Source organism: Camellia sinensis, chromosome 1 (assembly GCF_055761805.1).
Source record: "Camellia sinensis isolate YWXY chromosome 1, ASM5576180v1, whole genome shotgun sequence".
Taxonomy (NCBI): Eukaryota; Viridiplantae; Streptophyta; class Magnoliopsida; order Ericales; family Theaceae; genus Camellia; species Camellia sinensis.
Window position 1 is genome coordinate 70,311,443 of NC_138961.1, and position 27,242 is coordinate 70,338,684.

A 27,242-nucleotide genomic window follows, 5' to 3' on the forward strand; every position below is an offset into this window, starting at 1 on the left:
AAGGTTACAACTCATTCAAAAAGGATACACTTTGATTTCAATGAATGATGATGAGAGACATGTCAGAACTTGAGACCGAAGTCCTGACGGAGCAATTTCGCGACCGGAAGTGTACTTTTCTTGAACTTTTTCAGGTCCCGGGAACTCCGATCTTCCTCAAAATTTGCAGAGAGCTAGGTGAGCATGGCCGGCCACTTATCTTCCCAAGGGGGGGTGTCCAACCGGTTTCCACAAAAGCTAATGGCTGGCCGGCCATTTCTGCAAAAAGCAGATGGCTGGCCAGCTAGAAATAGGGGCCGGCCGGCCATGCCCTTTTCCCGGGGGCATTTTGGTCTTTTTGCCTCCTTTTTGATGCTCTTTCAAACCAAGGCTTGAGGCCTATAAATGGAAGCCGATCCTCACTTCATTTCTTGCCTCTTTCAACACTTTTCTCTCCAGTTTTGAGTTTTACGCGCGTTTTCCAACGCCTCGCGCAAATTGTTTTCGTAATAACACTTAGTTTTAAACACTTTGGAGCGATTAAATTCCGGCTTCGGAGCTTCTTTTTGCATTTTCACCACTTGAGGTAAGTTCATCTTAATATTTAGAATATTTTCTCGGGAGTTGACTTTTGTTGACTTTTTATTTCCCGAGAGTTGACTTTTGTTGACTTTTTCCAATTTTGCTCATTTTGCTCATTTTTGCTCCCCTTTTGCAGATTTCTGAAAATGGCGGGTACTTCTTCTCATGGTGGAGGTTTTTCAGGTGCCGGTGATGACTTCGATCCCATGACCTTACCCCCGAGGACTCGCCCTTTCATTCCCGGGAGGTACCGTCCGGCAGCGCACGTCCTCCCTCGTGCCGTTTTCCGTCATTTTACCAGTTTTGACGAGAGAGCACCCACGGATCTGCTTCTCAGAGAGCCGGAGCAGCATCTCTCTCATGAGGCTCGAGAGGTATTTACCTCATCTTCTGTATTTTACATTTCGCACCCTTGCCATGCTAGCTTGTAACATAGTACTTTCCTTACATTTTGAACATGTAGTTCCCACACTTGAATTTCTGAACACTCGGCTCATTGATTAATTGCGAACACACAGCTCACATTAGAATACACGGTTCAAACACTGATTTGTTGAACACATAGCCCGAATTCGAAAGTGAACACACAGCCCACACTTTAAATTTTCCGAACACGCAGCCCAGATAGATAGTGAACACGCAGCCCACAAATAACTGAAAATTGAACACGCAGCCCAAATTTCAAATTTTCTGAACACGCAGCCCAGGTAGATAGTGAACACGCAGCCCACAAATTAACTGAAAGTTGAACACGCAGCCCAAGTTTCAAATTTTCTGAACACGCAGCCCAGGTAGATGGTGAACACGCAGCCCACAAGTTAACTGAAAGTTGAACACGCAGCCCAGATTTCAAATTTTCTGAACACGCAGCCCAGGTAGATAGTGAACACGCAGCCCACAAATTAACTGAAAGTTGAACACGCAGCCCAAAATTCAAATTTTCTGAACACGCAGCCCAGGTAGATAGTGAACACGCAGCCCACAATTAAACTGAAAGTTGAACACGCAGCCCAAAATTCAAATCATCTGAACACGCAGCCCAGGTAGATAGTGAACACGCAGCCCACAATTATACTGAAAGTTGAACACGCAGCCCAAATTCCAAATTTTCTGAACACGCAGCCCAGGTAGATAGTGAACACGCAGCCCACAAATTAACTGAAAGTTGAACACGCAGCCCAAAATTCAAATTTTCTGAACACGCAGCCCAGGTAGATAGTGAACACGCAGCCCACAATTATACTGAAAGTTGAACACGCAGCCCAAATTCCAAATTTTCTGAACACGCAGCCCAGGTAGATAGTGAACACGCAGCCCACAAATTAACTGAAAGTTGAACACGCAGCCCAAAATTCAAATTTTCTGAACACGCAGCCCAGGTAGATAGTGAACACGCAGCCCACAATTATACTGAAAGTTGAACACGCAGCCCAAATTCCAAATTTTCTGAACACGCAGCCCAGGTAGATAGTGAACACGCAGCCCACAAGTTAACTGAAAGTTGAACACGCAGCCCAAAATTCAAATTTTCTGAACACGCAGCCCAGGTAGATAGTATTTGCACGTAGCTTATTTCACTTCATCGGTACACAGCCCATTTCATCTCTTTGGCACACAGCCCATTCATTTCATTGGCACACAACCCATTCATTTCATTGGCACACAACCCATTCATTTCATTGGCACACAGCCCATTTCATCTCATTATTGACACATGTATCCATTCTGAATGCAGGGTGGTTCCCGCAGTGTGCGAGGGTATGGCTCCACCATGGCACGGGATTGGTATGCTGAGCTGCCGGAGGGCGTCCGGGATTTGATAGATGCGGCAGGGTTCGGGCCCTTTTGCGTCGGGTTGTCACGCTGTCCTGCCAGGAGGACATTGATGGCAGCTTTGGTAGAGAGATGGTGGGACACCACCAATTCCTTTCATTTCTCTGCTACCGGGGACATGACCATGACCCCTTTTGACTTTGCTGTATTGACCGGCCTTGATGTCGGAGGTTGGCCCATCCCCTATGATGAGGATATGGGCGAGTGGGAGGCTGCCTGGATGTATCTACTGGGGGCTCGCCCACCTGTTGACAGGGTCTCTGGGAGAGTCCGATATACTTGGTTCTCTTCCCATTTTCGGCGGGCAGAGATGGTGCCCGAGACTCCCGAGGAGACGGAGCAGTACGCCCGTGGTTTCCTTATGTTCCTCTTCGGGACTACCCTGTTCGCCGACAGAGGGAACACCATTGGGCTATACCTGCTGAGCGCTCTAGTCGACCTATCACAGGTCCAGAGATATGATTGGGGTGGCGCTGGCCTGGCTACCCTTTATTTTTATATGAGCGCGACCTCCCGCGGGCGGGGCGACTTACTTGGAGGCTATTGGAGAGCCTGGGAGGTACTTTCTGTCCCCTTTGATTTACATTTCTGCTCTTCAATACTTGTACATTGCACACACAGCACACTTTTACATTCTGCATTTTGCTCTCAGCATTTCGTACTTACATTCTGCACTGCTTTTCTCAGCTATGGGCTTATGTATACTTCCCATCGTTAGCCCCAGAGCTGGAGGTGGTGGGGATTCCCGTGACCCCATATTCATTGATATTTGAGGGCCCGCACCGGGCGAGGCCTCGAGAGACCCTGGTTCGCCTGCGACAGTACTTCGACACTGTGCGACACTCAGAGGTACTTCAGAACTTTCTGTTCCTTTCATTTTCATCTTTGACTTGCTCTGTATATCCTCGTTTTCTGATTGGTTTATGCATTTATCATCCGCAGATTACTTGGCAGCCTTGGGCACCCCTGGGTGATGATCTCCTACTTCAGTACACCGGAGCGTCAGGCATCTCCCGGTATAGGGTCCTGCTCGAAGGGCCAGTTGGCAGAGTCTGGTTCCTGGGGGAGCGCTTTCTGCGCCAGGTACGGGGGTATCTTTCTCAGGATGTTCCCGCGGTACCCCCAGCTAGTATGCGGATCGCTGACAGGCTCTCTTACTCAGAGGTAGTCGGCGCCATGCTGGGCAGTGATGCTTTGTTATATGTTGCGGAGGGGGACTACGCCACCTACCGTCACATATATTTGATGCCTCCATTGACAGAAGCTCGTATTCCGATGATGAGACGTGCCGGTATGTCATCCTCGGACCAGGCTCAGGCTCGAGCTATAGACATCCCTTCTTCTAGCAGGGCTGGCACATCTAGAGGTGGGAGTAGACCGTTTCCTCCGACCCCATCGATTCATCCTCATCTGGGATGGCCAGATATGCCTACTGAGTTGATGGCGTGGCAGTATGGGGCTAGCTCTCCGACCCCGATCCCACTAGAGCCTCCGATGCCCAGTGATCGATACGCCATTGATCCGGACTCGCCGTCGGTATGCTCCACTTGTTTTCATTTATCATTCAGATATTTAGACACTCTTCTGTTCACTAATGATTATGAGCTCATTTTTGCAGCCATCGCGAGGGTACATGGAGGAGATGGTTGGGCTGGTGGCCACACTCGAGGGCATGGTCCTACGCAGGGAGGCACAGTTGTCTGTCGCGGGCATTCAGGTACCCTTCAGTTTTTTGGCATTTATCATACTTCTGATGATATGCTGATTTCTACTGCATCGATAGACTGCTTGTGTAGAGCACATCTGCCACACACCCCACTTGTACACTGTATTTACATGCACCCACTTCATGTAGCCTTTTGCTTGTATCCGCATCTGATGTACATATTTGGACTGATGTATTTGAATTGAACTCTTTGTTTTCAGATGCCTTCATGGTCTGGTCAGCCACAGGCCAGGCCACCTGGGCCTCATTGGGGAGCTGGGCCGTCTGGGCCTTATCAGGGATCTGGGCCATCCGGGCCTTATCAGGGGGAGGGGTCATCTCGGCCTTCCCGAGGAGCCGGGCCATCTAGGCCTTATCGAGGAGCTCGAGGAGGGCCTGTCCGCAGACGCAGGGCTCATGTTGTGGAGGTGGAGCCTGATGAGGAGGAGGAGGAGGAGGAGGAGGAGGAGGCTACCGACCGTCAGTTCGAGACATCTGTTGAGGAGGGAGGCTCCGGTTTTGGCTCGGGGAACAGAGGCGAGGCTGAGGAGGATCCTGAGGATGACAGCTCCGACTCTGATGATGGTGTGGAGGTTGTTCCACAAAAGAGGACCAGGCGTGCTTCTCGTTCCCGTTCCCGAGGATTTTGATGTTGCTATTTCCTGCTTTATTTTTCTTTTACTAGTAGTTTGTAGCACTTTGCACATCGTTAGGCAGTTTCATTTTTTGTAAAACTTGTACCTTTGTTTATTGTAAAGCGTGATGAAATGAAATAGCTTTTGAAAAGGTATTTGTATTTTAAACTTCTAGCATCATATCGCATGAATTTATTTCGCATGAGAATGAAATTGAATAGTAATGCGCATTGTGTAATCACCAAGTCAGGTAGTGAACCGACGCAACAAACTAAACAAACTCAACTTACTAAGATATAACAGGACCTTAGAAAGTTTTACAACTCGATAAGCAAAATGCAACAACGCAAATAAACAAGACTTTTAACAAAATTGCTTAAACAGAGAGCAATGACTCAAAAACACAAAACACGTCCGCTCGACGAACAACTCGATAAGCAAAAACAACAACTCGATAAAACAAAACTCAGCAACAACAAAGTGTACTTCTGACGATCTTGGCATCGGAACGCGTCCGAAATGGAGAGGGATGGAGGCCTTTGACTTCCCCGTTGCATGGAAATGTTTGGAACTCTCCCTCGAAGGGTAAAACAGGGCCGAGGAGACACATTGCAGCATTGCTAGCCACCCCTGGGAGCTGGCCGGCCATTTTTGCAAAAGTAAATGGCTGGCCAGCCATTTCTGCAGAAAGTAAATAGCTGGCCAGCCAGAAAAAGTAGCTGGCTGGCCATTCAGTCCTGCAGCCGCCAGATTTTTTGACACGTGTCCCCGTGAATAGTGTTTTTCCTTCTATAAAAGCCTCAACTTCGGGAACATTCATTTCATCTTAGTTTTAGACAAAGATGGAGGCATTTCTCGCGGAAAATATCATATCTTGGATCTCTTCTCTAGATGGCTCGGAAAAGCTGAATTTCCGGGGTTTCGGCTTGAATGCACTATTCACGCTGAGCCGTACTCCGTTACATCTCCCTTTTCTACATGCCGCGGCAAGGTTCTGGAATCCAGTGACGCATGTTTTTAGCTTTGGCGGCCAAGAGATGTGTCCCACTTTCGAAGATTTTCAGGTTTTGATGGAGTCTGAATGCTCTGAAGTGATCCTGCCCCAGTTCCGTTTTGGTCACGCCCAGGCTTTAGGGCGGATGTGTGGGCTCACAGCGCATGACGCTCGATCTCTGATCTGCAGTGGAGAGCTGGACATCCTCGGCTTGATCCATCGTTTTTCCGACGCTGGTGACCGCAGTAACCATTATTGGCAGGGTTTCCGGCAACACGCCCTCTGCTTATGTTTATTGTCTCACTTTCTGCTTTCCTCGGGCTTTGGCGGGGCTAGCATTCGCCTGATTGAAGTCGCCCAAGGTTTGAGAGAAGGAAAGAGCTGTATTGCCATGACCTTGGCCGAGACATTGATGGGTTTAGATTCTGTCTATCGCCGGGAGGCGACTAGGTTTGCCGGGAGTCCACTGCTACTGCAGGTAATGTTTCCCACCCGACCTCACATATATTTGCTCGCATCACTCGTCCCTCAGACTCGATTTTTCTCTCAAAACCCTTGTCTTACTTTTCTCTCATCATACATCCCTCTATTCTTTATTCTCTCATTTTCCATCCCTCCCCTAGGTATGGTTAATGGATAAACTGCAGGTTGTGGACTCTTGCCCGGCCTATTCAGCTCGAGGCTACTTCTTTCGGCAGCGCCTAGTCAATGCTCTTGACGAAAGGTGGTGGTTCGATTGGATGTGCAATTTGTCCGCAGACGGCATTGCCTGGCGTTGTCCTTGGCTCAACCTCCCGGCAATGAGCTATAGTATGTCTCGGCAGATTGGGATCCAACTGATTGGTCTAACCCACTGCGTATTCTATTTTCCGTTCCGGTTCCTACGTCAGTTTGGCCATGATCAGACCTGTCCACCTGAGGGGATTGAGTACCCAGCCGCTTTCCCGATCCGGGGTGCACAGCTTGCCCGATATGCCACGGTATGGAGGACTAGAGAGCTTCTGGCCCCTGCTTCGACTTTCAGTTGCACTTTGTCCGATGAGTGCTTGGATTGGCTTAATGAGGAGGCACAGGTTGGGCCTAGCTTGGCAACAGATGCTCCGTCCAGCTCCGGGAGGGGACGCGGAGATACTTGATTCAACTATGCCCCAAATTTATTGCTTATTTAGCATTTTCAAGTTTTCTTTATGGATGTACTAAAATAAGCAACCTCGATTGTAATGCAAGAGCAAGAGAACTCTATTTTGAAATCAATGAAATTGAAAGTTATGGTACTGAAAATTTTCCGCTTTTGGTCCAAAAATGGTCTAAGTCGTAAAAAGATTGATTTGAACAAAGTCAACTTTTATTAAAACTTTTCAAAACTATTTTCGATGTGGATCAGAACTGGACAAGCCGAAAATCTGTCACTTGAGATGCACAACCCCAGATCCCCGCAACTGGAAAGTTGCCCCTAGTCCGAAGAACAAAGCGGTACTTCAAAGCAACGGAAAGTTGCCCCTAGTCTGAGTAACTTTGCACCGTCGCGGCAACGGAAAGTTGCCCCTAGTTTGAACAGCACTGTACCGGAGATCGTGATAAATGCTGATGGATAAAGATGACTGAGATGATTAATATGGACAGAGTTGATCGGGGAAAAGTTTATGGCTGAACTTCGAGGCGAAGTTGCCTACGTATCCCGAAGATGGGAATCAAGCCTTACGTAGTTCAGGCTAAGGTTCACTCGAGTATTTTCACTCTCCTTTTGCGCTCTAAGTTTTGCCAAGGCCGCCCTTTGCGGGTTTTCAACCTTGCGAGCTCAATTTTTATATTTTCTAATTTTTTTGTGCTCTGGCTTTTGCCTAGGTCGCCCTTTCGGGTTTTCGGCCTAGCGAGCCTCTCAAGGATAGTATTTCTTCAACTTGTCCATATTGATCGGTTGTGAGAACTCCAAGCCATCTAGATCCATCAGAACCACAGCCCCACCTGACCAGATAGCTTTGATGATGTAAGGACCAGTCCAATTAGGTTTGAACTTGCCCCTTGGGTCGTGGATGGGAGCTCGGTTGTCTTTGAGCACCAAATCTCCTTCTTTCAGATTCCTGGACTTAACTTTCTTATTGAAAGCCCGGGCGACTCTGCGTTGATAGCCTTGGATGTGGTACAGTGCTTTCAGTCTTCTTTCGTCAAAGAGCATGAGTTCTTCGAATCTGCTTTGCTGCCAATCTGCCTCGGCTATTTGGCATTCAGCCAATACTCGTAATGATGGGACCTCAATCTCAATGGGTAGAACAGCCTCCATTCCATAGACCAATGAATATGGGGTTGCTCCAGTAGAAGTTCTGATTGAAGTCCTGTAGCCCCACAGAGCAAATGGCAGCTTGTCTGGCCAATCTCGATAGGTTTCCACCATCTTCTGTAGTATATGCTTGATATTCTTGTTGGCGGCCTCAACTGCTCCGTTGGTCTGTGGCCTGTATGTAGATGACTTATGAAAAGCCACATTGTATTTCTCCAACAAGTCTATCACTTCTTTCTTGAAGTGGGAACCATTATCTGAAATTATTTCGTTTGGCACCCCGTAGCGACAGATGATGTTGTTCCTGATGAACTTTGCGACATGCGACGCCTTCAACACTGCGTATGATTGGGCCTCGACCCACTTTGTAAAATAATCTATCGCTACTAGGATAAACTCATGCCCGTTTGACCCCTTCGGGGTAACAGCTCCGATCACATCAATTCCCCAGACTGAAAAAGGCCATGGCGAAGTCATGTTGTACAGCTTTGACGGCGGGATGTTCATGCGATTTGCATGGATTTGACATTTGTGGCATCGCCGAACAAAACCAATGCAATCCTCCTCCATGGTTGACCAGTAGTAGCCCTGTCTGAGGATCTTTCTGGCCAGCATTACTCCATTCATGTGTGCACCGCACTCCCCCCCATGGATGGCTTCCATCAGGCGTTTTGACTCTTTAGCTTCTACACAGAGCTTATGCATTCCCAGATGACCCCTTTTGTACAGTTTTCCTCCGCAGATATTGAACTGAGCAGCCATTCTTCTGACAGCCCTCTTATCTTTGGCATTTGCCCCTAGTGGATATGTCTCCTTTTCCAAGAAGTTCCAGATGTCGTAATACCAGGGGTTGCCATCTTGAACCTCATTTATGGCGGAAATCGACTCGTATGCTGGTGTAAACTTTTGATCAATAATGACTGGACGCATCCGGACTCCGGACGGGATGTCTATCATAGAAGATAGAGTTGCTAATGAATCTGCAAACCTGTTGTTCTCTCTTACGAGGTGGGTGAAATTTAGCTTCTCAAACCGAGGAATTAACAGATCCAAGGTTTGGTGGTAGATTATCATCCTTTCCTCTTTGACCTTCCAATCTCCTTTTGCTTGAGACACAACAAGGTTCGAGTCCCCAATGACGTCCAACCGTTTTGCCCCTAGTTCCAGGGCTGCTTCCAGGCCAGCAATACATGCCTCATACTCTGCTTCATTGTTGGAAACCTTGAACCGGAGCTTGAATGCTAAAGGGATACGGGAATCATCAGGCGCTATCAGCAACACCCCTATCCCATACCCATACTGGTTTGACGCTCCGTCAAAGTACATTGTCCAAGTTTCATTTTTGACGTGCAGAATGGCTTCATCTGGGAATAGATACTCAACCGCTTCATCCCCCTCAACCGGGTGGTCGGCAAGGAACTCCGCTACCGCTCTGCCTTTTACTGACTTGCGCGTTACATACTTCAAATCAAATTCGGAGAGCAACAGCAACCAACGAGCTAGCCTACCCGTAAGTGCTGGTTTCTCGAAGAGATATTTGATGGGATCCAAACGCGAAACCAACATTACAGAGTGGGCTAACAGGTAGTGCCGCAGCTTCCTGGTTGCCCATACCAAGGCCAAACAGGCCTTCTCCAGCGGTGTATAGCGGGTCTCGTAATCCAACATCTTTTTGCTCAGATAGTATATGGCCCTTTCCACTTTGTCTTCTGACTCCTGCGCGAGCATGCAGCCCATGGTAGTCTCAGTTACCGAAAGGTACAGTATCAACGGTCTCCCCGGCTCTGGCGGTGACAACACGGGTGGGTTCTGTAGATACCCCTTGATCTGCTCAAAAGCTGCTTGACATCGGCCGTCCCATTGGAATTTCTTTCCTTTCTTCAGGAGACCAAAAAGTGGTTCACAAGTCAAGGTTAATTTAGAAATAAACCGTCTTATGAATTGCACTTTACCCAGAAAGCCTCGCACCTCCTTTTCAGTCCTTGGTGGTGGCATTTCTAAGATGGCCTTGATTTTGGAAGGGTCGACCTCGATGCCCCTTTGTGTGATCAGAAACCCTAACATCTTCCCCGCTGTAACACCAAACGTGCATTTCTGGGGATTCAGTCGCAGCCGAAACTCTTTGATCCGTTGAAAGAATTTTTGTAAGGCGGTGTAGTGGCCCTCTCTATCTTTGGACTTGACAATCATGTCGTCCACATACACCTCGACCTCCTTATGGATCATATCATGCAATATTGTAGTTGCTGCCCGTTGATACGTAGCTCCAGCATTTTTCAACCCGAATGGCATCACTCGATAACAATATGTCCCCCACGGGGTAGTGAATGCAGTCTTCTCCCGGTCTTCGGGTGCCATCACTATCTGATTATAGCCTGAGAAACCATCCATAAACGAAAGCAAGGCGTGTCCTGCCGTGAAATCTACCAATTCGTCGATGTGTGGCAAGGGGAAGTCGTCCTTCGGACTGGCCTTGTTCAAATCTCTGAAGTCTACACAAACCCGAATTCTGCCGTCTTTCTTTGGCACCGGGACTATGTTGGCCAACCAAGTTGGATATTCAGATACCAGCAGGAACCCTGCGTCAATTTGTTTGGTGACCTCTTCCTTAATCTTGAGGGCCCAGTCCGGGCGAATCCTTCTGAGTTTCTGTTTGACAGGGCGGGCCTCTGGATCAAGAGGGATCCGGTGCTGTACAATCTCAGGATCGATTCCAGGCATGTCTTCATAGGACCCCGCGAAAACATCTTTGAAATCTTTTAATAAAGCGACTAAGCGCTCGCGCTCCTCTGAAGACAACGTGGACCCGATCTGGACCAGCCGCGGGTCCTTCTCAGTACCAACATTCACAGTAGTGATTTCATCCATTAAAGGTTTAACAAATCTTTCCTGCTCTTGATTAATTAATCGTTGCAAAACTGGAGGAATTTCTTCCTCGCTGTTTTCATCAAAATTTTGAAAATCCTGATTTAAGCAATAAATCAAAGGCACAGAAAAATACTCGGAAACCACATCCACATCATTCTCATTAAATACTTCCAAGCCGTCAGATTCCTCTGTTACAACAGACTCAAAAGAAAATGAAAAAGACGACCTAGACAGGACTATGGTATCTGGGCTATCACCCCCAAGAATACCGGACTCAGACTCAGTCGAGCTGGAATCTGATTCCGACGCAGAAGATTCGGTAGAATCAGATTCCGGCTCACTACCTGACCCGGAGCTGCTAGATAAAAAGCCTTCTTCATATTGCCAGATGAGAGAAGGTGCGATAGATGCATCCAAGATCGGCACTGGAAAGCCCGCAGCTATTTCATCTCCAATCACAGAAACCGAAGAGTTATCCCCCAAGCACTCTTGGCCGATCGGAGGATCTGATAGTAGACTCGCCAGTGCTACCCCCATTTCCAGCTCTGTACTCTCAGGATCCACTGCTTCACATTGCTCAATCTCAGTTGGTGGGTCTGTCTGCGCTTCGGCAACGTCATCCCCAGATAATTGTATGTCGAAAAAGATTTCAAAACCGGGCACGCGCTCCCCCTTCGCGTTTAGCCATGGTTCCGGGAAGCCGCAGAATGGAAAATCTTCCCCCTCCCGGACGAAACGTCCGTTTAGGGTACCCCAGATGGGCCTGTGCATTAAATCAAATGGCTTCCCGGCCTTCTTTGCTCTGGCCCTTCCGGCCATTTCTTTCCCTTTCCTTACCCAATCCTCCTTGGTGGGCAGATAACCCAGTCCAAAGGCGTGGGGGTTGTGCGGCACTTCGGCCAATACTGAAACGCCTTTCCGGCCGCTTCTCCCTAATCCCATCCCAGGGGTATGTTTTAGCTTGTTCATGAGGTATATGGATTGTGCACTAATATACATGCCCTCATTCGCAGCCATGACATTCTGCACCACTTGAGCCTCGGCCAAAGTGAACCCCGACAAAAACACATCCTCCGTGCCGTGCTCGATCTCCAAGACAGGTGTGGACACTTCCGGCGGCGGATGGATTGATGAATTCCCAAAAACGATCGCTACCCCTTTCCCGTGAGGGTATTTCAGCATTTGATGCAGGGTGGAAGAGACTGCTTTGACCTGGTGCAACCACGGTCGCCCCAAAAGTAGGTTAAAGGTTGCGGGAACGTCCAAGATATGAAATTCAATACTGTGTTGTCCTGGACCAACCTTGGTTTGAATTTTAACAGTCCCCATCACCTCTCTGCTGGTATTATCGTATGCTCTGATCACTTGGGTGGTTGGGACGAAATCTACGGGCTTCAACCCGATTGCATATGCCGTTCTGGTCGGGCAGACATTAATCGCAGACCCGGTATCAACAAGCACCACCGGTATCCACTTATCCCTACATTCCACAGAAATATAGAGCGGTTTGTTATGGTTTGTGCCCTCAGGCGGTAGCTCCTTGTCCGAAAAGGTTAATGCCGGGGAGCCTCCTCCCGGAAAAACCAGCCCGACTAGCTGTTCAGGCGTGGTGTCTATGGAGAGTTTGGACTTGTCCATGGCAGATAGGACAACTTCTCTGTGTACTCGTGATGCCATTAGCAGTCCCCAGATGGAGATGTCTGCTTGTATTTTCTTTAATTGTTTCAACACAGCCTCGTCTTCGATCTGCTTCTCCTTCTGTCTCTCCGCTTCTCTGTCTTTCCCAGATGCCTCGGGTTGGTCTATTTGTGGGGGCTTGAAGTACCGCCCACTTCTTGTCATGTGGTCCACTTCATCTAGATACCAAGTATCATCTGGCTGGTTATTCCCCCAGTCTTCATCGGTGTGGGCAAGACACAAATCGTCATCTTCCCACCACATTCCACTGGCAGCCAACAGACACCTGTCTGGCTCCGGTCCACTCGCACTCTCAGTGCTCTCTGTCCATATGCTCGCAGCATTGCTTGTCTTTGTGCACACAGCACTTTCGGTCCCCTCAGGGCCTTTTGCCTTTCTGGCTCTCTCAGTTTCCTCAAACTTTCCTTGCTCCAGCTGCGTCAGTACAGCTGTTTGTTCAATAGTTCCTACATCCGTAATGTCCATGTCCTGAGCGGAATTCTTAACACCGGCGCTCTCCGGCGATACAACTTGATTTTCGGCCGTTCCGGCCACAACTGATATTTCTGCCCCTGCCGGGCTCTGTTTTGGTTGAGCTTCCCCCACTGCATCCGGTTGATCTTCGAGCCATCCCGTGGCCTCCTCTGATCCCTCATAATCATTCCAGTTAATGGATGCATCCTCCAGCTCCTGATCATCGAGAAATTGCAAGTTAGCAAAGTCCTCTTCTACGGTTGTCGGCTCATCTGCCCATAGCCCAGATCCATCCCCTCGGATCATGCACAGTTCTCCTGTCTCGGGAAATTCTACATTTAGCCCATTTCGGCTCGTTGATAGGATGTACTTGCTCGGATCATAAGCTCCCTCAGCAAAATTCTGTCCAGTCCCAGATTCAACAGACTCATGCTCTCCCAAAATCTGCCCTGCCCTGTCTTCGACAGTCACCACCACCGGTTCCGGTTGGGTTTTGGAGATGTCCACCATGCACAAGAAATTAGTGCAATCGGGAAGGAGCACCTCTGGCTTGGGTAGGTGGGTGGGAGTAATGTAGATACTAGGATCGTAAGACGCGACCCCAGTCTGAATAAAGTTAATTCTTTTGGGAGGAGGAGCTTGGTTATGTGATGGGAGAGGGTTGGTCGTAACATTGGGTTGGTCGGGAGGTGCGATCACCTGTTTGTCAATAAGATCTTGGATCTCATGACGCAGTCTGTAACAACGGTCGGTGTCATGACCGTGTTGTTGGTGGTATGCACAGTATTTTGACGGGTCATATGAGGGGGGAAGTGGATTTGGTAATGGCTTTGGTTCTAGGGGTTTTAAATGATTCTTTCTGATCAGTATTCCTAGAACTTTGGTCAAAGGCATATATAGTGGGGTGAATGTTCTTTGGCCCCGGGGTTGGAATCGGTTGTTTTGTGAGTTACTTCCGGACGCGCCGGAGAATGGTGTGGCAGTCATGGGCCTTGGAGGGGGAGGGGGAGTGGTGGTGACCATACCAACTTCCGAGGCTCTTGTATTAGCAGCGCCACTCGGGCCCGCATTGTTGTTACGGTTAAAGGTCCTCCTCGGTTGTTCTCTGTCCTGGTCAAACAGACCTTGCCTCATAGCATCTTCTATTTGGACCCCCATATCATGTAGGTCTGCAAAAGTGAGGAAGGGGACTACGATCATCCTCTGCATTAACTTGGGGTGGAGATTGCGCACAATCATCCGAATTTGATCTCTGTCAGTGGGCCTTAAAGTCATCGTCGACGCCTTGGCCCTCCATCGGATCACAAAGTCCGAGAAAGATTCCTTGGGCTCTTGCCTCGTCGTTTCAAGATCACGGGTTGTGATCTCGATCTGAGTGTTGTATGAATATTGTGTGACAAAGGCCTCAGCCATCTCGTCCCAATTCTTCTTCACCTCATCCGATAATCTTGCGTACCAATGGGAGGCCACACCCGACAGGGTTCGGCCGAATAGTGAGAGCTTCTGTTGTCGTGTTAGGCCCATTGGCCGCAAGACATCCGCAAACAGTCGGATATGGACCATGGGGTCACCAGTCCCGTCAAAACGGTCTATTTGTGGCATTTTGAACCTATCGGGGAGTGTCACGGCCTCCTCGGTATATCCATCTCCAATATCCGGCATAGCCTTAGCCCCTTGGGATTTCTTAAAGAGTTTCTCCAATTTGCTCAATTTCAGAGCCGTATGATCAATCTCGACCTCGGATGGAGAGTCCGGATGATTGGATGTATGGACCTTGGACAGTTGTGGTGGAGGCGGGGGCGGTGCTGGCCCCGTTGGAAGACTCGTGTCCTCTTGTAAATTTTGGACAGTCGGTACAGTATTTTGGGTGTTTGGAGGAACGTCCTGAATAGCAGGAGCCTTCTCGGGTAATGGGGCTCCTGCCGGGGGAGGGATTTGGTGTGAAGCAGATGCTGTGCTCTGTTGTTGCAGTCGGGTGATAAGCTCAGCCTGTTGGGTCATAATCTCAGCTTGTTGCTTAGCAAGCTCATCCCGGCGGACAGCATCTTGCTGCATGGCCCGCATAGTTTCCTGCATTTGGCGCATCATTTCCTCAACTCCTGTCGGTGTTGTCATACTGCTTCGATTTGTCTGAACTACTGGCAGATTTGTCTCAATGGGGATCTCAATCCAACTATCCGCTGATGGGGGATACCACTGTTCTGGTGCTCTCTGTTCAGATGCACTGCGCTTTCTCTGTTTCCTTCTTGTAACAGGGGGTAGAGAATGGAACACTGGCTGTCCGTCGATTAGATCCTCAGATCGGTGGAGTCGACGACCTCGTGTCCAAGGTGCTTGGGGAATGCCTGTTGGGTTGGAAGCAATCGTGCTAAAACTGACCTAGCAAAAGATAAATAAAGCGAAAAGGAAATAAATAAACAGATAAACGGACAGCACAACAGCTTAAAATAAAATGCAAGACACACAGTCGGGCACACAGTCAAAAAGCTGAATAACATACTGTCCTCAAACACTGGTTATTATCCCTGTATCACTGTCCCCTAACACAGAATCTGACATCCGCAGATAACTAATCCTCAAATACTGGCTGATGCCCGCAGGCCTAATACCGTCAATACTGAACTGATGCCCGCAGGCTTGATACTCAAACTTGTATACTGATCTGATGCCCGCAGGCCTGATACTGTCAATACTGAACTGATGCCCGCAGGCTTGATACTCAAACTTGTATACTGATCTGATGCCCGCAGGCCTGATACTGTCAATACTGAACTGATGCCCGCAGGCTTGATACTCAAACTCATATGCTGATACATGCATTCCTGTAGAGACGCACTCTAAAGCACATAACAGATAAGTGAGAGCCAAAACATCCCTATGTTGGGGTAGGGTTTCCCTGTCCTATTTTATCAGGAGCTAGGGTTTCACTTTGCACACAGCGGTTTCAAACAACCTATAAACGGGTAAGCAACCTGTTCTAATTTAGAATGGTCACTATGGATCCGAATATGCACTAGGTCGAATGGTCAAAAAGGGTGCCCCGGTAAAACCGGGGTTTGTGTTCCCATACTGGCAGAGCCCACAACCGGTCAGCCTTATGGTCATGCCTTGACAAGACAAGCCTCTGGCAAACCGTTCAGGAATAGCAGATGGCAAACACGGTGTCCTAGGCGCACCAATGCAAATGCAATGCAAAGAAACACACAAGTGTAGTCAAAAATAGATATCATGAGTTCGAGTCAAGTTCTCTAAATCCCCAACAGAGTCGCCAGAAACTGTAACAAGCCCGCGGGGGACCTCGCTACAGCTCGGACTCTCAATGTTGTCACGGTTCCTAATCTGAACCAAAGAGTCCAAATCTGGCAAATCGTTTTGAGAAAACTGATTTTTGAAAAAGTAGTGCCAAACATGGACTGCTTTGCCAGATACAGAGTCGCCACCTAAATATTTTATTTTGGGAAATTTAGGAAACCCTGACTCGGTGCCAAAAGGCCACGTGTCCGTCATCACCAAAGTTGCCTCGGCTCGGGAACTTGGGTACGATTGGGGAAGGTCACTTCGTGAGCACCCCCGCTCGCCCGGTCATAGACCGGCCTCTACTAACCATGATATCAATTTTTGAAAACATTGTGAGTTCTTATTCCGGTTTATTAGCCTAGGTTACTATGTGATGCACACAGCATATAAGTATAGACCAGGTCGCCTAGATTGGAACAAAACACTTTTTGCTTGTTTATTTGAAAGATGATTTGCTACTCGCAAGTAGGCTTAAAATGCAGATTTTACCACCCGCAGGTGGGTTTAGAAAAGATGGTTTTGCCACTATCTAGTGGGCTTAAAACAAACAGTCGATGATTTATTCCAATCTAAACAACTCAACCTTCACCCACAGGCATTCAGGCAGATATATCACATAAGCACATAGCCTCATGGTAAGCATGCTATTCATGGCAGTCACTCACACGCATGCGAAGATGCTAAAGCATAGAACTTACCGAGTACTCCAAGCCAAAATAGGAACTACATTAGAAATCATGCATGATCCTAAGTATACAAAAATGCTTAATGCAACACATGCAAAATGCAACTATAGTAGGCTCGGCTATTCTAAGATGGCATATGAAATGCTACAACTAACATGTATTCAATTTGGAATTGAAAGTACAATGCAGTTAGTATGATGCGCCGAGCCCGGTGCATGCAATACATATGAATGATGCAAGCATGCTGTCATACTATATGCTAATTTAAACATGCCCTAATCTAACCATCGTAAGCTGGTAAATAAAAGGGAGAAAGACGTGGGGTTGGAAGACATACAACACACACACGCACACTTATTACAGTTATGCCCTCGCGCAGAGGGTCCGAATAAATATACAGTCTAAATATTACAGTCCCCAAAATAAAAGAATATTACAGTCCAAAATATTACAAAATTCTAATTAATTAATGAATTAACTAGAAAGCAGATAAAACTGGCGCGCAAGCCAGGGACTGTCTTGCTTCTGATGGATGATGCATGTCCGGGCCGTCTTGCGTGGAAATCCACCGGAATGCCCCAATTAGCCTCTGTTTACACCTGTTCTTGAAATGCGTGTTGAGCCCAGAAACATTGCTGATTCTTCGTTTTGCTGCAACAGAGAGCAGGAAAGGGGCATAGCAATGTATCTGCACAGATATATGCATGTCTCGATCCTCGTGCCACCAATCACGCATACCGAGGCATGATGGCCGAGGAGTCGAAATGCACAACTCAATATAGGATGAATGCACATGAGACTACAGCTAAAACCTAACTCCATCATGGATAATCCGGAGTGTCGGTGACTGGGGAATTGAGACACATTCCGTCACTCGAAGTACGAAATGTACCTCGTTTCCCGTGCCCGGGCTAACTCCTATTCCGGACACGATGCAATATGCATGATATGCATGAAATGCAACTAAGATATAATCCTAACGTACAGGATGCTATGGAAATGAGATGCCTCGGAATGCGTGCACACGGGCACGCAAACCGAGAAAATGGCAGAATGATATGAAGATGAGGTGCCTCGAAGTGCGTGCTCACGGGCATGCAAATCGAGGCGATGATAAATGCAATGAAAATGAGATGTCTCGAAGTGCGTGCACACGGGCACGCAAATCGAGGCGATGATAAATGCAATGAAAATGAGATGTCTCGAAGTGCGTGCACACGGGCACGCAAACCGAGGCGATGATAAATGCAATGAAAATGAGATGCTTCGAAGTGCGTGCACACGGGCACGCAAACCGAGGCGATGATAAATGCAATGAAAATGAGATGCTTCGAAGTGCGCGCACACGGGCACACAAACCGAGGCGATGATAAATGCAATGAAAATGAGATGTCTCGAAGTGCGTGCACACGGGCACGCAAACCGAGGCGATGATAAATGCAATGAAAATGAGATGTCTCGAAGTGCGTGCACACGGGCACGCAAACCGAGGCGATGCTAAAATGACATGGAAATGACAAATGGGCTTATACCAACATGAGTGATCCTCAGCCACACTCACATCGGATGCCGTCGGATAAAAATGGAGTGCCTCGAAATGCGTGCACACGGGCACGCAAACCTAGGCGATGCTAAAATGACATGGAAATGACAAATGGGCTTATACCAACATGAGTGAGCCTCAGCCACACTCACATCGGATGCCGTCGGATAAAAAAGGAGTGCCTCGAAATGCGTGCACACGGGCACGCAAACCTAGGCGATGCTAAAATGACATGGAAATGACAAATGGGCTTATACCAACATGAGTGAGCCTCAGCCACACTCACATCGGATGCCGTCGGATAAAAAAGGAGTGCCTCGAAATGCGTGCACACGGGCACGCAAACCTAGGCGATGCTAAAATGACATGGAAATGACAAATGGGCTTATACCAACATGAGTGAACCTCAGCCACACTCACATCGGATGCCGTCGGATAAAAAAGGATTTCCTCGAAATGCGTGCACACGGGCACGCAAACCTAGGCGATGCTAAAATGACATGGAAATGACAAATGGGCTTATACCAACATGAGTGAGCCTCAGCCACACTCACATCGGATGCCGTCGGATAAAAATGGAGTGCCTCGAAATGCGTGCACACGGGCACGCAAACCGAGGCGATGCTTAAATGCGATGAAACATGTCAGAAATGATATGCAAGCATGCTAATGGAATTTCAGCAACAAAATATGGGAAAACAATCCCGAAATGGAGCGAAATGATATGAAATGTAAGGAAATGTCCCGAAATGCAACATCAGGCACCCGAAATGGCCTATAGCCATGCTAAACATGCACAACATGGATATGCGATGCAAAGACAGAAGCTAGACAGCCCAAAAATAAGCACTTTTCCAGTTATGAACATGGCCAAACAGCAAATATAGGTATGGCAAAAATAGCATGCAAGAATAGGGGCCAAAAGAGGGGTAATGAAGCAAGTGGTATAAGAAAAACTCAAAATGAAAAATTTCCTTCTATAACACTGAAGATGAACCAAAAATATGAACATTTACAGTATATGGCAGACCTCAAATCAGTATACAAACATGCTAAAAATGTGATGCAAAACAAGGCTCAAAAGGCGCTATAACATGAAGTATATAAAATAATCACTAAACAGAACAAAAGTGTGAATGAAACATGAAGTATAGGCCAAAATAAGACCACTTTCAGTTCGGATCAAGGTCCAAAAACAGAAGCAAAGAGGGCTACTAATTTATGCAAAAATGGGGCCAAATAGGGGATATAACTACAAGTGACATATGGAAACACCAAACAATGTTGAGCCCTTCTCCAATGTTGAAGAGGGGCTCAAAATATGCCTCATATCAATTTACAACATGCTCGAAAATAAATTGCTCATGGGTCAAAAATAGCATGCAAAACTATGACATACAAGATGGTCAATGAAGCAAGTGTATTATGGAGGGCTCAAACAGGGTTGAGCCCTTAATGAGAAGTGAAGATGAGCTCAAAATATGGCCCTTTTCTGTTAGGGCCGAAGCTTGAAACCAAAAAGAAATGAGGCTTAGAAATAGAACAAGATAAAGGGTCAAAAGGGTAAAAGTGTAACTTACCCTTGAAGATTCGAGATTTTGTTGCTTCTTGGGTTGATTTGCAGCTTCTTTAGCCTTCAAGAATCCTCCCTTGCTGCTGGAAATGAGATGGTGGTGGTAGAGCTTGGTGGTGTAGAAGGAATGAAGGTTAAGAAGTTAGGTTTTTTTGGAGAATTGAGAAGGATGACAATGGAGTTTAGGGTTTGTGCTTGGAGAGGAATTTTTCTAACTCTCAAGAAGAAGACCCTCAGCTGGTTATGAGGTCAAGAAAGGGGTGTAAAAGGGGGGTGAATTGGAGAGCATAACTCTCTCCCAAAATATCCCCCGGATACAGAAAATATCTGGGGGATATTGCCCCACAGCTGGAAAGGCTACAGTGAGGAGAACACGGCCGGCCTCTCACTTTGGCTGGAGGTGGCCGGCCGGCCACACCCCCTAGCCGGCCGGCTAGGGGTCAAAAGGGTCAACAAGCTTTTCTGGCCGGCCAGATATTGGGGAGGTAGCCCTATGTGTGTACAACACAACCATGTAATTGAAGTTCCAAGAAAGTGGGCCCAAGGGGTTCAACAATGGCTCGGAAAGAGGGGGTCAAAAGGGTCAAGTTGACTTACTGGCCGGCCATGAACTTTTAGGGGCCTCTCAGGTGTGTACATCACAGATATGTGGTTCAAAGTTCAAGAAAAAAGGTCCAAGGGGTTCAACATTAGCCCGGAAGAAAGGGGTCAAAAGGGTCAGGTGACCTTAATGGCCGGCCACCAACTTTTAGTGGCCTCCCAGATGTGTAGATCACAGATATGTGGTTGAAAGTTGGCAACACTACCCCTAAGGTATTCAACATTAGCTTGGAAGTTGCAAAAACGGGCGCCGGGAGGCTCCGGAGGAGAGATAACTGGTTGCTGCAACAATTGCTGGTCTCCCACCCTTCAGTGACCTTCCTTGTGATAAAACAGAGGTACCTGCCAAAAATGAACGAAAACCGTTGCAAAACGAATGTTCCGGAGCCAAAACACGCAGTTCGGGGTCCCGGAAATGGGCTGTTAAGCACCGAAAATGGTATTCGACCTCGAAGTGGGCTTCTCAGCCCCCAGTGTCCCTCAAAAGGGAGAAAATAAGATGTATGCCAAAAATCAGAGCAATAGGAGATGGTTAAGCGGTCCCGAACCGAGGCACACGGCCTGACGGCTCCGAAAACCGGGAACCGGACTCCGAAATGGGCAAAATGGCCTACGGCCACCAAATGTAGCCTACGGACATTGAGAAATGGTCTACGAGACCTCTCCCTCCCTTCAGGAAAAGAAACAGAGAAAACCGAGTCTGGTTCGCAAACCGAGAGAAGGCACAGAAAAGGGTTCGGAAGTCCGGAGGCAGGGCTTACGGCCGCGACTCTGAAACTTCTGAACGAGCACATTATGCAACATCATCAAGCGCTCAAACAGTAACGTCTGAGTCTTAAGGCCGGTCAAAAATGGGGTGTCTACAGTTGCCCCTCTTTGATAGAACTCGGAAGTCACAAGTGACGGGAGTGAATGTCAAAGCCCCGAGACGACCTATTTTTGACAAGGCCGAAGACTCAGACAAACATACAAGATAGACAGAGATGTGCCCGCAGGCATGCCCGCAGGCAGGGGGCAAAATGCAAATGATATGCAAGAAGCCGAAGGTAGCCCAATGATTATGCAAATGCAGCAAGCTGTAATGAAGCAAGTATTCGCAAATAGATGCAACAGTTTTAAGCAAGAATGCAAAGCAACAACTACATTTCATGCAGTTAAGAATGCGGAGGATTATTCAATCCCCGCCACGTCTCACACGGAGAAGATACAATACCTGCGCGATTCGTTTGGTCGCACCAGCTTCAATTGAACCGTACATACAATATCGTGCCTGCAAAAGAGAGAAATTGCAACAAACACAATATGCTAACAATATGTATTTAATGTGACTTCGAAAATTCGACACATGCAGTGTCGGTGAGTGAATGCATCGCAATGCAAGAATGGAACGTGTGTGACAACGTATGCTCAAACACAGAGGTACACAAATATCAAGAAATGCACATGACAATGTGAGTATGCCCATGAGAATGCGAGATATGTGCATGAAAGTACAAAACGAGCATGAATCAGGGTGTTCATTCGTCGTGAAACAACGAGTACGGAAGTGCGTGTTTCGGCGAAGGTAACTCGATCGCGGCCTCCGATCTGCTTCTTTGAAAGGTTACAACTCATTCAAAAAGGATACACTTTGATTTCAATGAATGATGATGAGAGACATGTCAGAACTTGAGACCGAAGTCCTGACGGAGCAATTTCGCGACCGGAAGTGTACTTTTCTTGAACTTTTTCAGGTCCCGGGAACTCCGATCTTCCTCAAAATTTGCAGAGAGCTAGGTGAGCATGGCCGGCCACTTATCTTCCCAAGGGGGGGTGTCCAACCGGTTTCCACAAAAGCTAATGGCTGGCCGGCCATTTCTGCAAAAAGCAGATGGCTGGCCAGCTAGAAATAGGGGCCGGCCGGCCATGCCCTTTTCCCGGGGGCATTTTGGTCTTTTTGCCTCCTTTTTGATGCTCTTTCAAACCAAGGCTTGAGGCCTATAAATGGAAGCCGATCCTCACTTCATTTCTTGCCTCTTTCAACACTTTTCTCTCCAGTTTTGAGTTTTACGCGCGTTTTCCAACGCCTCGCGCAAATTGTTTTCGTAATAACACTTAGTTTTAAACACTTTGGAGCGATTAAATTCCGGCTTCGGAGCTTCTTTTTGCATTTTCACCACTTGAGGTAAGTTCATCTTAATATTTAGAATATTTTCTCGGGAGTTGACTTTTGTTGACTTTTTATTTCCCGAGAGTTGACTTTTGTTGACTTTTTCCAATTTTGCTCATTTTGCTCATTTTTGCTCCCCTTTTGCAGATTTCTGAAAATGGCGGGTACTTCTTCTCATGGTGGAGGTTTTTCAGGTGCCGGTGATGACTTCGATCCCATGACCTTACCCCCGAGGACTCGCCCTTTCATTCCCGGGAGGTACCGTCCGGCAGCGCACGTCCTCCCTCGTGCCGTTTTCCGTCATTTTACCAGTTTTGACGAGAGAGCACCCACGGATCTGCTTCTCAGAGAGCCGGAGCAGCATCTCTCTCATGAGGCTCGAGAGGTATTTACCTCATCTTCTGTATTTTACATTTCGCACCCTTGCCATGCTAGCTTGTAACATAGTACTTTCCTTACATTTTGAACATGTAGTTCCCACACTTGAATTTCTGAACACTCGGCTCATTGATTAATTGCGAACACACAGCTCACATTAGAATACACGGTTCAAACACTGATTTGTTGAACACATAGCCCGAATTCGAAAGTGAACACACAGCCCACACTTTAAATTTTCCGAACACGCAGCCCAGATAGATAGTGAACACGCAGCCCACAAATAACTGAAAATTGAACACGCAGCCCAAATTTCAAATTTTCTGAACACGCAGCCCAGGTAGATAGTGAACACGCAGCCCACAAATTAACTGAAAGTTGAACACGCAGCCCAAGTTTCAAATTTTCTGAACACGCAGCCCAGGTAGATGGTGAACACGCAGCCCACAAGTTAACTGAAAGTTGAACACGCAGCCCAGATTTCAAATTTTCTGAACACGCAGCCCAGGTAGATAGTGAACACGCAGCCCACAAATTAACTGAAAGTTGAACACGCAGCCCAAAATTCAAATTTTCTGAACACGCAGCCCAGGTAGATAGTGAACACGCAGCCCACAATTAAACTGAAAGTTGAACACGCAGCCCAAAATTCAAATTTTCTGAACACGCAGCCCAGGTAGATAGTGAACACGCAGCCCACAATTATACTGAAAGTTGAACACGCAGCCCAAATTCCAAATTTTCTGAACACGCAGCCCAGGTAGATAGTGAACACGCAGCCCACAAGTTAACTGAAAGTTGAACACGCAGCCCAAAATTCAAATTTTCTGAACACGCAGCCCAGGTAGATAGTATTTGCACGTAGCTTATTTCACTTCATCGGTACACAGCCCATTTCATCTCTTTGGCACACAGCCCATTCATTTCATTGGCACACAACCCATTCATTTCATTGGCACACAACCCATTCATTTCATTGGCACACAGCCCATTTCATCTCATTATTGACACATGTATCCATTCTGAATGCAGGGTGGTTCCCGCAGTGTGCGAGGGTATGGCTCCACTATGGCACGGGATTGGTATGCTGAGCTGCCGGAGGGCGTCCGGGATTTGATAGATGCGGCAGGGTTCGGGCCCTTTTGCGTCGGGTTGTCACGCTGTCCTGCCAGGAGGACATTGATGGCAGCTTTGGTAGAGAGATGGTGGGACACCACCAATTCCTTTCATTTCTCTGCTACCGGGGACATGACCATGACCCCTTTTGACTTTGCTGTATTGACCGGCCTTGATGTCGGAGGTTGGCCCATCCCCTATGATGAGGATATGGGCGAGTGGGAGGCTGCCTGGATGTATCTACTGGGGGCTCGCCCACCTGTTGACAGGGTCTCTGGGAGAGTCCGATATACTTGGTTCTCTTCCCATTTTCGGCGGGCAGAGATGGTGCCCGAGACTCCCGAGGAGACGGAGCAGTACGCCCGTGGTTTCCTTATGTTCCTCTTCGGGACTACCCTGTTCGCCGACAGAGGGAACACCATTGGGCTATACCTGCTGAGCGCTCTAGTCGACCTATCACAGGTCCAGAGATATGATTGGGGTGGCGCTGGCCTGGCTACCCTTTATTTTTATATGAGCGCGACCTCCCGCGGGCGGGGCGACTTACTTGGAGGCTATTGGAGAGCCTGGGAGGTACTTTCTGTCCCCTTTGATTTACATTTCTGCTCTTCAATACTTGTACATTGCACACACAGCACACTTTTACATTCTGCATTTTGCTCTCAGCATTTCGTACTTACATTCTGCACTGCTTTTCTCAGCTATGGGCTTATGTATACTTCCCATCGTTAGCCCCAGAGCTGGAGGTGGTGGGGATTCCCGTGACCCCATATTCATTGATATTTGAGGGCCCGCACCGGGCGAGGCCTCGAGAGACTCTGGTTCGCCTGCGACAGTACTTCGACACTGTGCGACACTCAGAGGTACTTCAGAACTTTCTGTTCCTTTCATTTTCATCTTTGACTTGCTCTGTATATCCTCGTTTTCTGATTGGTTTATGCATTTATCATCCGCAGATTACTTGGCAGCCTTGGGCACCCCTGGGTGATGATCTCCTACTTCAGTACACCGGAGCGTCAGGCATCTCCCGGTATAGGGTCCTGCTCGAAGGGCCAGTTGGCAGAGTCTGGTTCCTGGGGGAGCGCTTTCTGCGCCAGGTACGGGGGTATCTTTCTCAGGATGTTCCCGCGGTACCCCCAGCTAGTATGCGGATCGCTGACAGGCTCTCTTACTCAGAGGTAGTCGGCGCCATGCTGGGCAGTGATGCTTTGTTATATGTTGCGGAGGGGGACTACGCCACCTACCGTCACATATATTTGATGCCTCCATTGACAGAAGCTCGTATTCCGATGATGAGACGTGCCGGTATGTCATCCTCGGACCAGGCTCAGGCTCGAGCTATAGACATCCCTTCTTCTAGCAGGGCTGGCACATCTAGAGGTGGGAGTAGACCGTTTCCTCCGACCCCATCGATTCATCCTCATCTGGGATGGCCAGATATGCCTACTGAGTTGATGGCGTGGCAGTATGGGGCTAGCTCTCCGACCCCGATCCCACTAGAGCCTCCGATGCCCAGTGATCGATACGCCATTGATCCGGACTCGCCGTCGGTATGCTCCACTTGTTTTCATTTATCATTCAGATATTTAGACACTCTTCTGTTCACTAATGATTATGAGCTCATTTTTGCAGCCATCGCGAGGGTACATGGAGGAGATGGTTGGGCTGGTGGCCACACTCGAGGGCATGGTCCTACGCAGGGAGGCACAGTTGTCTGTCGCGGGCATTCAGGTACCCTTCAGTTTTTTGGCATTTATCATACTTCTGATGATATGCTGATTTCTACTGCATCGATAGACTGCTTGTGTAGAGCACATCTGCCACACACCCCACTTGTACACTGTATTTACATGCACCCACTTCATGTAGCCTTTTGCTTGTATCCGCATCTGATGTACATATTTGGACTGATGTATTTGAATTGAACTCTTTGTTTTCAGATGCCTTCATGGTCTGGTCAGCCACAGGCCAGGCCACCTGGGCCTCATTGGGGAGCTGGGCCGTCTGGGCCTTATCAGGGATCTGGGCCATCCGGGCCTTATCAGGGGGAGGGGTCATCTCGGCCTTCCCGAGGAGCCGGGCCATCTAGGCCTTATCGAGGAGCTCGAGGAGGGCCTGTCCGCAGACGCAGGGCTCATGTTGTGGAGGTGGAGCCTGATGAGGAGGAGGAGGAGGAGGAGGAGGAGGCTACCGACCGTCAGTTCGAGACATCTGTTGAGGAGGAAGGCTCCGGTTTTGGCTCGGGGAACAGAGGCGAGGCTGAGGAGGATCCTGAGGATGACAGCTCCGACTCTGATGATGGTGTGGAGGTTGTTCCACAAAAGAGGACCAGGCGTGCTTCTCGTTCCCGTTCCCGAGGATTTTGATGTTGCTATTTCCTGCTTTATTTTTCTTTTACTAGTAGTTTGTAGCACTTTGCACATCGTTAGGCAGTTTCATTTTTTGTAAAACTTGTACCTTTGTTTATTGTAAAGCGTGATGAAATGAAATAGCTTTTGAAAAGGTATTTGTATTTTAAACTTCTAGCATCATATCGCATGAATTTATTTCGCATGAGAATGAAATTGAATAGTAATGCGCATTGTGTAATCACCAAGTCAGGTAGTGAACCGACGCAACAAACTAAACAAACTCAACTTACTAAGATATAACAGGACCTTAGAAAGTTTTACAACTCGATAAGCAAAATGCAACAACGCAAATAAACAAGACTTTTAACAAAATTGCTTAAACAGAGAGCAATGACTCAAAAACACAAAACACGTCCGCTCGACGAACAACTCGATAAGCAAAAACAACAACTCGATAAAACAAAACTCAGCAACAACAAAGTGTACTTCTGACGATCTTGGCATCGGAACGCGTCCGAAATGGA

The 27,242-nt window shown here is 47.9% G+C and overlaps 1 protein-coding gene across 1 annotated transcript; it reads left to right on the plus strand.

Annotated features, from left to right (window-relative positions):
- The first annotated feature begins 701 nt into the window (after nucleotides 1–701).
- Nucleotides 702–23,077, plus strand: LOC145801292 (protein MAINTENANCE OF MERISTEMS-like). The gene is made up of 5 exons (XM_082892261.1): nucleotides 702–935; nucleotides 2,297–2,953; nucleotides 3,082–3,243; nucleotides 3,337–3,558; nucleotides 23,021–23,077. The coding sequence occupies exons 1-5, from the start codon at nucleotides 708–710 to the stop codon at nucleotides 23,075–23,077; spliced, it is 1,326 nt and encodes a 441-aa protein (XP_082748387.1). The 5' UTR covers nucleotides 702–707.
- Nucleotides 23,078–27,242: the final 4,165 nt, after the last annotated feature.